This window comes from Accipiter gentilis, chromosome Z, assembly GCF_929443795.1.
Source record: "Accipiter gentilis chromosome Z, bAccGen1.1, whole genome shotgun sequence".
NCBI classification, from domain to species: Eukaryota; Metazoa; Chordata; class Aves; order Accipitriformes; family Accipitridae; genus Astur; species Astur gentilis.
The window spans coordinates 71,670,426-71,684,063 of record NC_064919.1 but is presented as its reverse complement, the minus strand read 5'-3'; the positions used below and the strand labels follow the sequence as shown (position 1 = coordinate 71,684,063).

At 42.5% G+C, this 13,638-nt stretch overlaps 1 protein-coding gene across 4 annotated transcripts in view; it reads right to left on the bottom strand.

The window, feature by feature from the left end:
* FGF10 (fibroblast growth factor 10) overlaps positions 1-13,638 on the bottom strand; it is an 80,469-nt gene that overhangs the window by 52,369 nt on the left and 14,462 nt on the right. For 2 of the 4 annotated variants that reach the window (XM_049794391.1, XM_049794392.1), the window contains one exon: positions 12,561-13,291. In XM_049794391.1, the coding sequence (XP_049650348.1) occupies positions 12,561-12,897 (337 nt within the window). In that variant the 5' untranslated portion in view covers positions 12,898-13,291. Of the gene's footprint in view, positions 1-12,560; positions 13,292-13,380; positions 13,551-13,638 lie in introns of those variants that run through there. The other 2 variants (XM_049794393.1, XM_049794390.1) reach the window with 2 other exon arrangements.

Sequence of the window (13,638 nt, the reverse complement as noted above, 5' to 3'; positions counted from 1 at the left end):
TACATCTTGCTGACCTTTATGGTCTACTGTGTACATTTATAAAATCAGCAAAACTAAAAATGGAAGAGTTCCACAGAAAAATTATTATCGATATTTTTCGATAGTGTTTGTCTCCAAATCCTCATCTTTGCAAAATGTTTCCTGTTTCATAAGCAGAATCAGCTGCAAGCAGAGTCCACAAATGCATGTGTGGCAGAACTGAAGGAATAAAGCAAGCATGGTGAATTTTGAGCAAATCTGGATAATGCTTTGAGGAATTATTTGGTGTGTGGTCTGAGGCAAGAAGCCACAGAGAGGCGGAAGTTAATCTTATGTACTCCCCAGCTGCAGATATGTCTTCTTGAGAGCAGACTGCAGCAGGAGACACAGAAGAAATGACCAAGAGACCAGATTAATACCACATGAGCCAAGTGTCAGCCTCATTATATGTGTTTTCACTGAAGTTGAAAAGACTTTAACTTAGATGGCTGTCATTTCAAAGAGAAGTTGTGACATGTAAAAGTAACACTAATAAATTAAACTGAAAGAATAATGTCTGTGACACTAAAGGGGAAGTATCAATAATAAAAAAATGTTAGGAAAAGTAATAAAAACCAAACAAATAATTCCAGTAGTTTAATTCCAACACATAGACAGGATTTCAGAGAAATTAAGGCAATCCCAAAAATACATAATAGGGCCAAATATAATAAATATTAGGTGGATGGATAGGCCTGACAGTAAAGAGAAGAGAGTGAAATCACAATTGTATTTTAATTGTCTAATCATGGAAATTATATAGATCCTTGAGCTGAAACATCCTAATGTTCATACCTTTAAAGCAAAATAAATTTTGACATCACTTGTAACTATAATGGTCATGCTGCACAACCAGATCTAGAGTCAGCTTGACAGAAGGACAGATCCAATCTGTACCCTACCCCCATGCTGTTTGGTTAAGAGCTATCTTCCCATTAACTTTTGTATTATGCTATGCAAAAAAATTGTTATCTTAACAGATTGCTTGCAAGAGAGACTATAGAAATTTTTTTTTTTTTTCTGGGGAATCTTTTTTCTAGGTAAAAGACAAACATCTAAGTCTGCTAGAGTTAATAAGTAACCTACTCTGTCCTGTTGTATAAGAGGATAAAATTGCCCTTGCTATTCCTTATACCCAAACCTTTCTGTAAAAAGAGAATGATTACCCTCAGGGTGGCCTTTTTTCCCCCCTGGCACTCATCACAATGCTACTGGTGTGTTTCACAAATAATTTGTTTTCATAACACCTTTGCTCACGTAGGAAGTATTACTATCCTTATTTTATAAGCAGCAAAGAGCCAAAGAGAGATTAGAGTCTAATATATTTATAAATTTTGGGGTACAATGGATAACAAACATATATAGGACATGATATTTCATAATACTTAACACTTTATGGCACTCCCTATACTCAAAGTTTAGTTCCTGCCGACTATCGTTGTGCCAAAATGTTCAATATTCATCCCTCTCCCTTTTAGCAGATTCCTCCTCTGTGCTGCTTGACCATCAGCAGGAGGAACATGAGGAACTCAGAAGAGTCCCCCAGCTCCCTTTACGCCCAGGGTATCTTCACAGCACACAGTGAAGGACATGAGCCTTTAGTGTCCCACAATCCTGTATCATTATTCAAGCTCTGATGTGTTCCAGTCTTGTTTTGATTAAAAAAAAAAAAAAAAAAAAAAAAAAAAAAAATCCATTGTCGTCATTAAGAATCTTTCTAAAGTTCAAACAACCCCACAAACTATTCTACAAAGAAAGCTGGTGTTGGACCTTTTCTTTCCCAACCTATTTAGTTGGAACCTTGATGGAGTAGCTGTTCTGTGAGGTATACCATCCAGCTGAAATGCATTTCCTCATCCAAAGCCCTTTAGCAAGGTATTTTACATAGTACTAGTAACCTTTCTGTGTCTTCCATACAGTGATCTCAAAATGTTTTTAGTGATGCCAGTGAGTTCAGCCTTGTAGCTTCTTAACACAATTACCAGCTTTGAAGCACTGGCAGTTGCTGTTCTTGACTGGCTTATGCCACGAGAAGAGGAATTACCAAGGAATAACTAAATAATATATAGCTGTGACACAGTCTAAATGCCATGTAGGGGATGTACAGACTGGGTTCCAATTACCACTCCTCAGATTATTCAGGCACATCAAGCTGAGAGAAATGGTTCATTTCGCTACATAGTTCTTCAAGCAGAGATTTTTGTTAGTATTGTCTCCCCCCTCCTGTCCTGCAGTGTCTCCCACTGTATGTTGGCAATAGGAAATCATCATCATTGCCAGGATGGACAGAATTGCCAGCCTGCATGATCTCACCATCTCCCTCCATCCCCCTTGGCCTAGGACTAGGGCTGCCCACAAAGCAAAACGCAAGAGAAGCAGCAAAACTGCTTGAATTGAATCCACTTCTGAGCCTCAGAAAGGGCCTAATTTACACTTCCCAGTTCTAACCTTAGTAAATTTTGGTTTAGCTGCTTAAGTGGTTTAAACTAGGCATTGCCCTAAGGAGTCATTGCTTGCGTGCACTCAGGGATGCTTGGAAGCAAAGGTGATGCTAGTCTGTGAATAAAAGCTAACAGACGTGACAGCAAACATTACTGTTCATAATACTTGGTGTACTTGCACAACATGTGCCTTCACCCAGCATCTTCACCTGGAAGAAGCTGAAACAATCATAACTTCCTTCCATTTCTCACATGCTACTCACTTTCAAGCTGTCGTGGTTTAACCCCAGCCAGCAACTAAGTACCACGCAGCCGCTCACTCACTCCCCGCCCCATCCAGTGGGATGGGGGAGAGAACCGGGAAAAAAAAGTAAAACTCGTGGGTTGAGATAAGAACGGTTTAATAGAACAGAAAAGAAGAAACTAATAATGATAATGATAACACTAATAAAATGACAACAGTAGTAGTAAAAGGATTGGAATGTACAAATGATGCGCAGGGCAATTGCTCACCACCTGCTGACCGACACCCCGCCAGTCCCCGAGCGGCCATTCCCTGCCCCCACTCCCCCCAGCTTATATACTGGACATGATGTCACGTGGTATGGAATACCCCTTTGGCCAGTTTGGGTCAGCTGCCCTGGCTGTGTCCTGCGCCAACTTCTTGTGCCCCTCCAGCTTTCTCGCTGGCTGGGCACGAGAAGCGGAAAAATCCTTGACTATAGTCTAAACACTACTGAGCAACAACCGAAAACATCAGCGTTATCAACATTCTTCGCATACTGAACTCAAAACATAGCACTGTACCAGCTACTAGGAAGACAGTTAACTCTATCCCAGCTGAAACCAGGACACAAGCTACTTCTGCCAGAACCAGGTAAAGTGATAAAGAGCTTGCAATGGTTTGGATGTCTGGTTGTACCTCAGAAACACCCAGCAAAACTCAGCTTGTACTAACTTTCTGCTCGAGTTTACACACAGCGGTGCCTTAGCGCAGCCCTTTGGCTAAACTACCTACTGCCGACCCAGCTACCCAGTAAGGGTAGCACCAAAACCACACATGTATCTTTTACGGGAGTAGGTTACCTTTTCAGCATCTGAAGAGCCCGCTGAGCAACCAGGCCTAGACAGTGAAGCAGACTAACGAAAAGCGGCCACACCTTGGCTTATGTGGTTATCTCTAGACTCTTGCTGCTTCTTCTCATGTGACCATTAGTTTTGCAGTTGCAGATCCTCAGCACACAATTTCTGTATTGCAGTTATTAGCACTAGTGTTTTGACGAAGGAAAGGTGTCCTGTCGCCAGGACATGGGCCATGTGCGCCGCCCCGCTTCCCCTGAGACAGGGCAGAAGGGCACAGCAAAGTCAGCTAAGCTTACAGTGCAGAGGAAGGTTTTCATTAGCTTCCTTGCCTCCAAGGAACAGGTGCCACGGCTACTAAGATACTTCATGTGGATGAGGGAGGTACTTCGGATTGACATGGTTTACACTTTTTATGTTTACCTCCAGGAAAACCACAAGGAAAAAATAAATATCTAGGAAATACACAGAGACACAACTTTGTTCTGCTGAAGTCCAAAGACTCTTTCAGTGAATATCAGGAGCTTTAGCATCCCCTAAAACGTCATTAAAATGTATGAGAAGGCACTAAAACTGCAGTCTTATAAAACCCACTTCATATTAAATACAGTCATCCTATAGGCTATTCTAGAGCATATATTCCCTTGCTCACTGTAGTAACAAAATTACTGAATTTATGAACTTGTAACTATGTAACTACTTCGAATCTTAAAGACAAGCTTCCAAAATATCACATACTTGATAACACTAAACATATCAGTCACAAAAATACCCTATTCCACTCTCAAAAGATTAAAACACTTTGAAGTTGAGGATAACTTGATGTCCTTCAGGCGTAAGTTTCTCATAACAAATAAAGTGTATAGTAATAGCATAGTGAAAAATGGAAGAAAACCCAACCAGCCAAAACCCCCAACTTTTTTCTTCTTTAATACAGGTTTGCTTGTGGCTCCTTTAAATAGCTTATTACTTCCAAGGGCAAGTTTGCCCACCTTTCTGCTTGCAAGTAGTCTATAGTGACTTTGACATTAGGAATAAAGCAGGTTATGCATCCTCTTGAAGAGGATAGCATGTAAGTCCCTGAACATGTACCAAATGGTATCTATAGAACAGGGTCAGAGAAGACACAATGAAATTGGGAGGGGAAAGAGTTTATATCCCAAAACCGATTCCACACTTTTAGACTAATTCAACAGGCATCTTAATGGCTTCCTAAGTTAGTCTGTGAGCAAATTAATGATGCAGTGAGATGCGACAGGACAATTCAACAGCACTGACAATTCAGAGCTGCCAAAATGGGTAACCCACACTCCCCTTCTCCCCACTTCTCTCCCACTCATGACACATGCTGCCCCTATTTCTCTTTTTCATCCTTTCTAGTGTTGCTCTGGCACTCATCACACTTCCCATCCCCTTCCTCTAATGCGGGCACGATATCATTGATTTATACCCAGCCTCCACTTAGTACCATGCCTTGATTCCAATTAAACAACATCCTGAATGCTTCCAAAATGCTTCAGCACTCCCTCCCCAACTCCCACACACACTGACTAAAGCTGTGCAGATGTGCATCAGCAACCTGAAAGAAAATTTACATTTCCTTTATTTCTATGCAATGTTTGAACCTCTAGTATCGGTGGCAGAAGAAGGAAGAGCAACTAGAATCCTCAGGCCCCTTCATTTTCACTTCTGCTCCCCATGTAGGAAGAAGAGTCAGGAACTGCAAAAAAACCAACTAAGTTTATTGTCCTTCACATACATTTTCCACCATGAAAGGAGAAGGCATCATATTGCTTTACTAAATCAAGGTTTATGAAAGATCTGATCTTTGGTTTCATACAAAATTCATGAGCATTCATGTTTCTAGTATTTGTAGCCCTTTCCTCTCTTGCACCAACACCAGAAAACATGGAAGAGGAGAGGGGAAAAAGGAATGAAACTTTTTGGTATAGTTTCAACATTCCCTTTTTCTTGAAAGTCAGCTTCAATGCATTTGAAAATTCCTCTTTAACTGTAGAAGACATACACTACTGACAGATTATTTAGAGGTAAATGTGAAAAGGGACAGGCTAATAATTCTTTAGGCTAACTATAAAATAGGGGAATGCTTCACAGCTGACACTGTGAGTATATCAAACCAGTAATTGGATGCACGTGTTAGTAGCAGTAAAAAGGCACTGTCCAGTTGTCCACCTTACATGGGAATCTACTTTGAGTGTATTCTTTGATTTACTGTTGCAATTAGAACTGAATGTTCAAAGAAAGAACACAAGTGACCTAATTTAAAAGCAAAGAATGTCTTTAAAGCCATTATTTAGTGTGTGACCTGGCTCACTTGTAACCATTTCTTTCCCCTGTAACTTCCATTGGTTGCACTGTACTCACGAAGTAGCATAATCAGTTTTAATAATCACTCAGCTAATGAATGCAGTTTTAATATCCATTCAGTGATTAAAGATTAAGCCACTTCCTCCTCACTCCTACACTTGAAGATTTTAATTTTCTTCATAAACACAGAGAGTTTCCCAGGATGACTTCTGAAAAGTCATATAACGGTGTTTCCTGTCTCCTTTTTACTATGTTGTAAAACATCTCTGTTACTTACAACAAATTGGCACTAGAAACAGAAGCAATTAATACAGCTAGGAAAGGATCTTCCTAGTTAATGGAACTAGGTGCCAAGTACCATTGACTACTTTTCTGTGTTCAAAGCATCTGAGCAATGAAAGGCTGCAAGATATTAAAATATTGCATCAAAATAAGTTGTCAAAGTAAAAGGAGAATTTGTTTGGTAAGTACATAGAATTAGACTAGCGGTACAAGCACACCTACTGACCAAAACCCATACGTGTACTAACATTAATTAAATGCATCCTCCATTTCTGATCTGATAATTTGGTTTTCATAGTCCAAAGTAAGCAAAGATTACTCTTCCACACAGTCTCATCAAGCTGGCATTGTTTGTTAATGCTGATAAACACTCAAACTATTTGTGCTGTTCAAAGTGGTGAAGAGGTCATTGGTTGAAAACCCCAGAACATTCGAGTAAGGTAGTTCAGTGTCTTATGGTGACTGCAAATAGCAGTAGCAAGTGCTCAAAATATGCAAACTGAAATTTCAACTCAGTGCTGTTTTGGGGAAGGGACTGTAAGAGATTCAGAAAGCTCTTCAGAAAACTGAGAAAACAAAAAAAACCAGGCCGTGAAGTGGGCATTATAACAACTCCCAGGTTGACCAAATAATTTCTCTGCTTTGCTGACACTATTTCTATCATCCTAAATATTAAGCTTAAGAACAAAAATACAATATGGTTTACAAAGATTTTTTTTTTCCTATTTAGAATCTTCCTTGTGCAATTATATTACTTGCTCAGAGGAAAAGTCAGGAATCCAACATGACAGGAGATGTTGCCCTGTGTTCATACAGTTACCTGCTATTTTTAACTTAAGACACACAGGTTAACAAGATTTGCTCGTAGAAGGGTTTTTCCTTTTCCAAAATGAATGGCTCTGCAGAATAAATAAAAACTCCCCTATTGCAAGACCTGATCTGACTCCCATTTGAAGTGAAAAGGCCCCTATTCATACACACAGCTCAAAGACATCTGAAAGTCATCTTAAAATGCCTTATTTCAAAACAGAGGATCTTATCCTATAAGTGAATGCATCCAAGATGTTTCAGAAGTGTAAGCACATTCTATAGTGCTCACTGAGTTAACACCATCTTCAAGGAACCTTTGATGGAGCCACTACTTGAGAACCCTCCCATTAAAACAGCAGCACGGCATCTATAAGCCTGCATGCCCCTTGGTTTCTTTCTTGTGAGGTTTTAAGAAGACAAACTTCCAATTGCCCCTGGTTTCCCCGCCCCCCCTCCTGCCCCCCCCCAAGTGGTTATAAGTTAGATTTATGAGGACAAAAGGACTTCTTACAACTGTGTATTTTGAACAGATTTATGACAGGGCTACAGAATCAGCACGGAGGGTCCACAAGGCAGGAATGCTGTAGGGGTAACAGGAAAGTGTCATGTAGACCTTAAATAGTACAATTCTTTCCACATTCATAAATCCTAAGTGCCTAAGGTTGTATATTGTTGGTTATAAATTATGCAACTGAGTTCTGCAGGAAAAAAGAGACTTAAAGTGAGAAATCATCTCCATAAGAACTTATAAATTTCATATTAAAGAACCTGTTTCAAATTACTTTGCTAAAAGAGTATTATTTCCTATTTTAAGTCTTTTGATTGGTAAAAAAATAAACCAGATCTCTATGGAGAGTAAAACAACAAAACACATATGCCTACTGATCGGTCTTCAGAAAAACAGAGAAAAGTTCTCACATTAATTTACAAACACCAGCTCACGATGATTCGATAACCCCAAACAGCTAGCTTAAAAAAAAATGTTCAGTAGCAAAAGAACATATTTTACAAAGTATTCTAATCTGGTTTGAGCTCTACAGCTGAGGTTAAGGTACCTGTCAAACTTTATGATTTTATTACACCTGAGCTGTTATAAAAACCATGAGTATCAAACTGAGCATACTTAATCAAAACACATTTAATGCTATTTTAATGTATATAACGCAATACATAGTACAAATCTGTATTTGTCATGTATATGTGCACACACTTAGAACCCTCAGTAGTAATGTTCAGCATTTCTAGTAATTAGAGTGGTTCTTTACAGTCTTGGGCTACAGAATGAGGCTCAGAAGTTTCTTGCTATTAGTCACTATATTGCTAATCTGATCCCACACTAACTAAACCAAAACCAAAGACTATATCAGGGTCTTCAGCAGATCCTAAAGCTGTGCATAAAAGATAATTGCATACTCAGGGGAAAAGTCTCGGGTAAGTTAGCTTGTGAGAAGTAGCTAGTTATTTAATGCTAGCCCCCCCCCCCCCCCCCCAGTAAACACTCTCACTCTGCAACTGCAGCGCCTTTGCACTGTTCGGATTTACCCACTGTGGATGCTCAGAAGACCAATTTATAGAATCTCAGCTGGTTTAAGCCCTTTTAGCTTTGCTTGAGCTAAATCAGCTCATACAGCTGAGGATTCAGCCCCTCCTTGTCCACCTACATGGAGCAGAGGTGACACCAGACAGTGGCTGTGCCGCCATCTACCGTAGGTTTTGCATAGCACTGCTTGGTTCAAAGCCCGCAGGAATCGCTCCAGCAACGTTTCCCACTAATACCCAGGCTCAATGACACAGACTCCACTGCCTAAACACGTACCTAAATAACGGCCCGATCCTGCAATCCTTGCTCAGGCAGAACTTCCCCTACACACTGCAGGTTAGCTGCTGCTAATTAAGCACTGCATATTGTGTTACTGTTCTTCAGCTACTAAGACCTATCCTTTAAATTTGAAGTTTGTGTGCTTCATGGCACTACTAACGGTTGCCTTAAAAGTAAACTGAACTAATAATACTAAATAATACTAAATAATACATAATACTAAAAAAATACAGTCAAGTTTTCCTGAACCGGCTTATCCTATGTCATGTAGCCCAATGCATGCTATCCATTAAACCCAAAGACTCTTCAAGAAAGCTTTCCATGTGCAAGTCAAGTCAGGATCTGCACACATGCCGTTCTTTCTCAATTTTAATATAGGGCTTAAGCTTCTCTTGGTCATCCCGGATCCGAAGTTGTAGTGAAAGCTTTTGTTATTGCTCTGTGGAGGCTTTTTGATTTTGTTTCTCCCCCAACAAGTACCTAAGTCACCAGAAAGCAGTACAGCTCTCCTTACTCATGCATGCAAACAGGTCTATCAATAACAGGGGCAAGGGACTTCACAGCTGTGGTGCTACAGCATGAGCTAGTAGTTGCATTTTGAGGACAGATTTCCAGATGTAAGGAACAATAAAACAAAACCTAAAAAGTGTCCTACTTCTGTCTAGTGGCAGACACCCTCCAGCTGTGCCAAATACTGCAAGTTCACCCAGCCTCCTGACAGAGCAGTCAGAAGCCACCTCTCCCTATAGGTACAGAAAGGCTGATGGAATAGTTCCAAGCAATCAGGTTGGAAAACATCTGCCAGAGTAAACTTCTAATTTAGCATACTCTGCACAATATTTATAGAGCAAATCAGTGAATGCTGCTTGAGCCATTTAAAGGCTGGAGACTAAATTCTGTTTTCTGAATGTTTATTCTGACTTTCTCCAACTGTTCTTACTTGACAGTGCTTCATTGGCTGCCAGCCATGAAAGCTGTTGTCTAATTACACAACATATCATGCTCTTGCAGCCCTACAGATAAGGCTTTACTGCAGCATAAATGTATTTTAAACATTAGCATATGAGAAAAGAAAATCAGCCCCCAAATTAGAATATTTCAAAGTCTTGTGTGTCAATAGTCACTATTTTTTGTTTAGGAAAGCATGGTTTCGAAAGAGGAACTTGCATTAGAGATTAAATAGCCTTTAATGTTAACCAGGCTACAATTTAGTGGGCTGGCTGGCTAACCCTTTATGTGTGGCAGAAATCTATTCACATGTAATTACATATTTTAGACTATCTTGAAGATACCATATATTTGCATGGAATCAGTCCAGCTGGGGATTACAGCAGTATTATGATGGCACAGCTACATGTGAGGTTATGAAAAGAGTAGATTTGCTGAATCTTTTGCAACACTTTTCTACACAGACACCCTTGAAATAAAGGCACAGTGAATATATTCTTGAATGGTCTCAGACTATGTACTTTCACAGAAAACACAATTTCATGCTGCAAATTATAACGACTATTAAAGAAGAACGTACAACCGTTTATCTTCTGCTAACAAGATCCTAATTGTTTCGTATTTAAAGATGTTGTACGCTAGGTCTGACTTTGTGATGTAAGTGAGGTTATCAAATTCTAAGTTTTAAGATGATGAGAGTCCTTTCTTCACTCACTGCACATGAACTTGAGGGACAGGATACAAATATGTATAACAAAGGCATTGTTTTACTTTTATATGAAACAAATTACATTCTCCTCTCTTTCAGTAGATACTCTGCAGATGGTACAATAACCATGACATTACCAAGAATGCCAGTTCTCTTTCTGATGCACCAACTGGAAAACGAGGAAAAAAGAATCACACCCTGTAGTTGCAGGGGGCTGCTCTTGCACGCAGACTGAAAGAGTAGGAAGATGCATACGTGCATTTCAGTGTATTCTACCTCTCCTTTGCAAGATCTCACAGAAGCTCACGCATGTGTGCAACTTTACTCACTGAACAGTTCTGCCGGCTAAGTGGGACTGCTTAGATGCGTAGTTACTTCTCCAAGTACAGTGTTGTCAGACTGGGCCGCTTATAGCCTTTTTGGCAGCAATGTTCTACATAGAATGGCTTGATGTTCTTGGAGATGAACACAACGCTTTCAGAATCCCATTTTAGGGGAATGATGCTGCAGCCCTCCACAAACAGAAGTAATCTACAAAATACAGTGCTAGGACCTCATTCCACACAAATTCATCAAAGTGAAGCCCTCATTACAGCTCTGTTTTTCAAGCATTTGGCTTTCTATGAAATACAGAAAGGAAGGTAGTAAGATTCAGCTGCTTCGACATTTACAGCTTTTACAAACACTAAGCGTGTGATAAAGTATGATGTTGCAAGGTGGAGCAAGTGGAGTAGTGACATATGATACAGCAGCCCTCTCCTCCCTGTTTGTAAGCCTGTATTATGGGTATTTAATAGAAACACAGCTGAATTAACAGTAGTGTCTATCGTACAGCAGGGCAACCTGCTGCTGAAGGACTCCATCCTTTACACATTGGCTTACAAGAGATCTACTTCAGGCACTTTCAGTTGCTTTAATTTAAGAGAAGGTTTATCCCCAGGTTTATCTGGATTTATGCAAAACAACCCAGGCACCACAATGTGGTTCTCCACCAGCGAAGCAAGTCAGAGAGTTTCCTCCAACAGTTGCGTAACAGCTTACTTTCTCTGCATGCCACTACGGTGGGATGCAGCCACTCAGGAATTACGATGCAATGTATTGTGATTACTACCGTTACTTCCATTTGAGATTGCGCAGGGAGGAAAACCGAATAAACGTTACGTTTCTAGCACTGACAGCCAAAAATATATTACCAGAAGCATGCTATTACTGAAAGCCTAATTAGTACTAGAGAAAAGCTGGAAACTTCAGCCGTGGAAAGAGCTGTATGACTTTTGCTTTGAAAGAATTTCTTAAAAAAAAAAAAGCAACGACGACAAAAAAAAACCCACCAAAAAAAACCAAGTGACAATGAAACGCGTGTGAGGTCTGCGCGGCCCCAGCCCCAGATGTTTACCACGGAGCGAGTCGCGGTACAGCGGGCCGGGAGCGGCGGGGCGGGCGCCGGGGACGCGCCGGGCAACCCGCACCGTCTCCCAGCGGGCGGCGGCGCGGCCGCGCAACGCCTCCCCGCGCCCGCGCAACGGCACCCGCACGGCGGAGAGCAAACCCGGGCAAAAACCCAGACCGAAGGGCCCCCCCCCCCCCCCCCCGCCGCTCTTCGGGGCTCGGGGAGGAGGCGGCGCGGAGCAGGCAGCTCTTGCGCGGCTCGGGGAGAAGAGCGTGTGTGTGCGTGCGTGCGTGCGTGGGGGGAAATCGATGCATTGTTTCAATACAGCGTCCTCGTCAAGGCGCTTTAATGACAGGGGATAATGATTTTCAGATTCGGGAGACAATGCCCCCCGCCCCCCCAGCTCCGCGCCACATCCTTACAAGTCTTTCTAATTTGCTCTTCTGCCAGGCGAAGAGGCGAACTGTGGTGGGCGAAGCCATTTGCCAAACAAACGTAAGGGGCGAGACGGGCAGAAGCGGGGCCGGCGGGGAGCGGCGTCCCGCAGGAGCCCACCCCACCTCTGCCCCGCGCCCCCTCCCCGCCCAGGCGGCACCCTCCCCTTCCCTCCCCAGCGAGGGTGCCTGGGGGGCTCCGGGGCCGGGGCGGCTCCGGGGCCGGGGCTCTGCCGCCGCCGGGGCGCTGGGGGCGGCCGGCAGCCGGTGCCCGGCAGCGCGGCGGCAGAGCGGTACTTACTGAAGGGGCAGTTCTCCTTCTTGGTGCCGCTGACCTTGCCGTTCTTCTCGATCTTGAGAAAGTACTTGTTGTAAGAGTAGAGCTTCCTCTTGCGCACGTCTCCTTGGAGGTGATTGTAGCTCCGCACGTGTCTCCCCGCACTGGAAGGAGAGGAGAAGGACGAGGGGAAGGAGGAGGAGGATGAAGAAGAAGAGTTGGTGGCCTCCGGGGACAGCATGTCCTGGCCGAGGTCATGGCAGGTGACAGGCACAGAAGACGCCAAGAAGAGCAGCAGCAAGCAGCAACGAGGCAGGTGGGAAAAGGCTGAGGCACCATTTGTCAGTATCCATTTGCACATTGTACTGAAACTCTGGGCGCTGGAAAATGTCTTATCGAATGAAACATACTGGAAGGGTAAAACCTGGTAAAAGGCAAGTGGAGAGCCGGTGGTTGCTGCTCCTGGTTAGATCCCTCTGAGCTCTGATCTGGCCTGAAGTAAGTGCACCAACATCCATAACTCAGGGGACAAATCGCCTCAGAAGTTGCTGCCTTTTAATCCTTCGAGTCCTCCCTCAGAAAAAAGAGCTGTTGGGTTTTTTTTGGGGGGGTTGCTGTGGTTAATCCTCTTTTTCTCTTCCCCACCCCATCCCCCCCCACATACACACACACTCCCCAACCTGGTTTGAGGCTTCCCAGTAGTTATTTTGTTCTCTTCCTCACTCCTTTCTTCACCATCTTAGATGCAGAAAGGTCTGAAAAATAGATGACAGCAAAGTGAACAACAACAAAACTAAGTAAGAACCAGCGGAAAGGGATGCTGGAAGGGATTCTTCACACGTACCCCTTTACACACACACATACGCTCACACTTTGTGGCTTTGCACCTTCTTCTGATCCCCACCCCCTTGCAAATCCCAAGCCAGTTGCACAACTCGTCCTTTCTCACTGACAACCCCAGAGGAGGCAGTTTCTTTGTTTTGCTTTGAATTCTCCAGAACAGTATTAAAAAACAAAAAACCAAAACACACCCCAAAACAAACAAAAAAAGACATCCAGAAAGAGAGAGAGGAAAAAATCCTAACTTGTCGTCGCTCCCCCC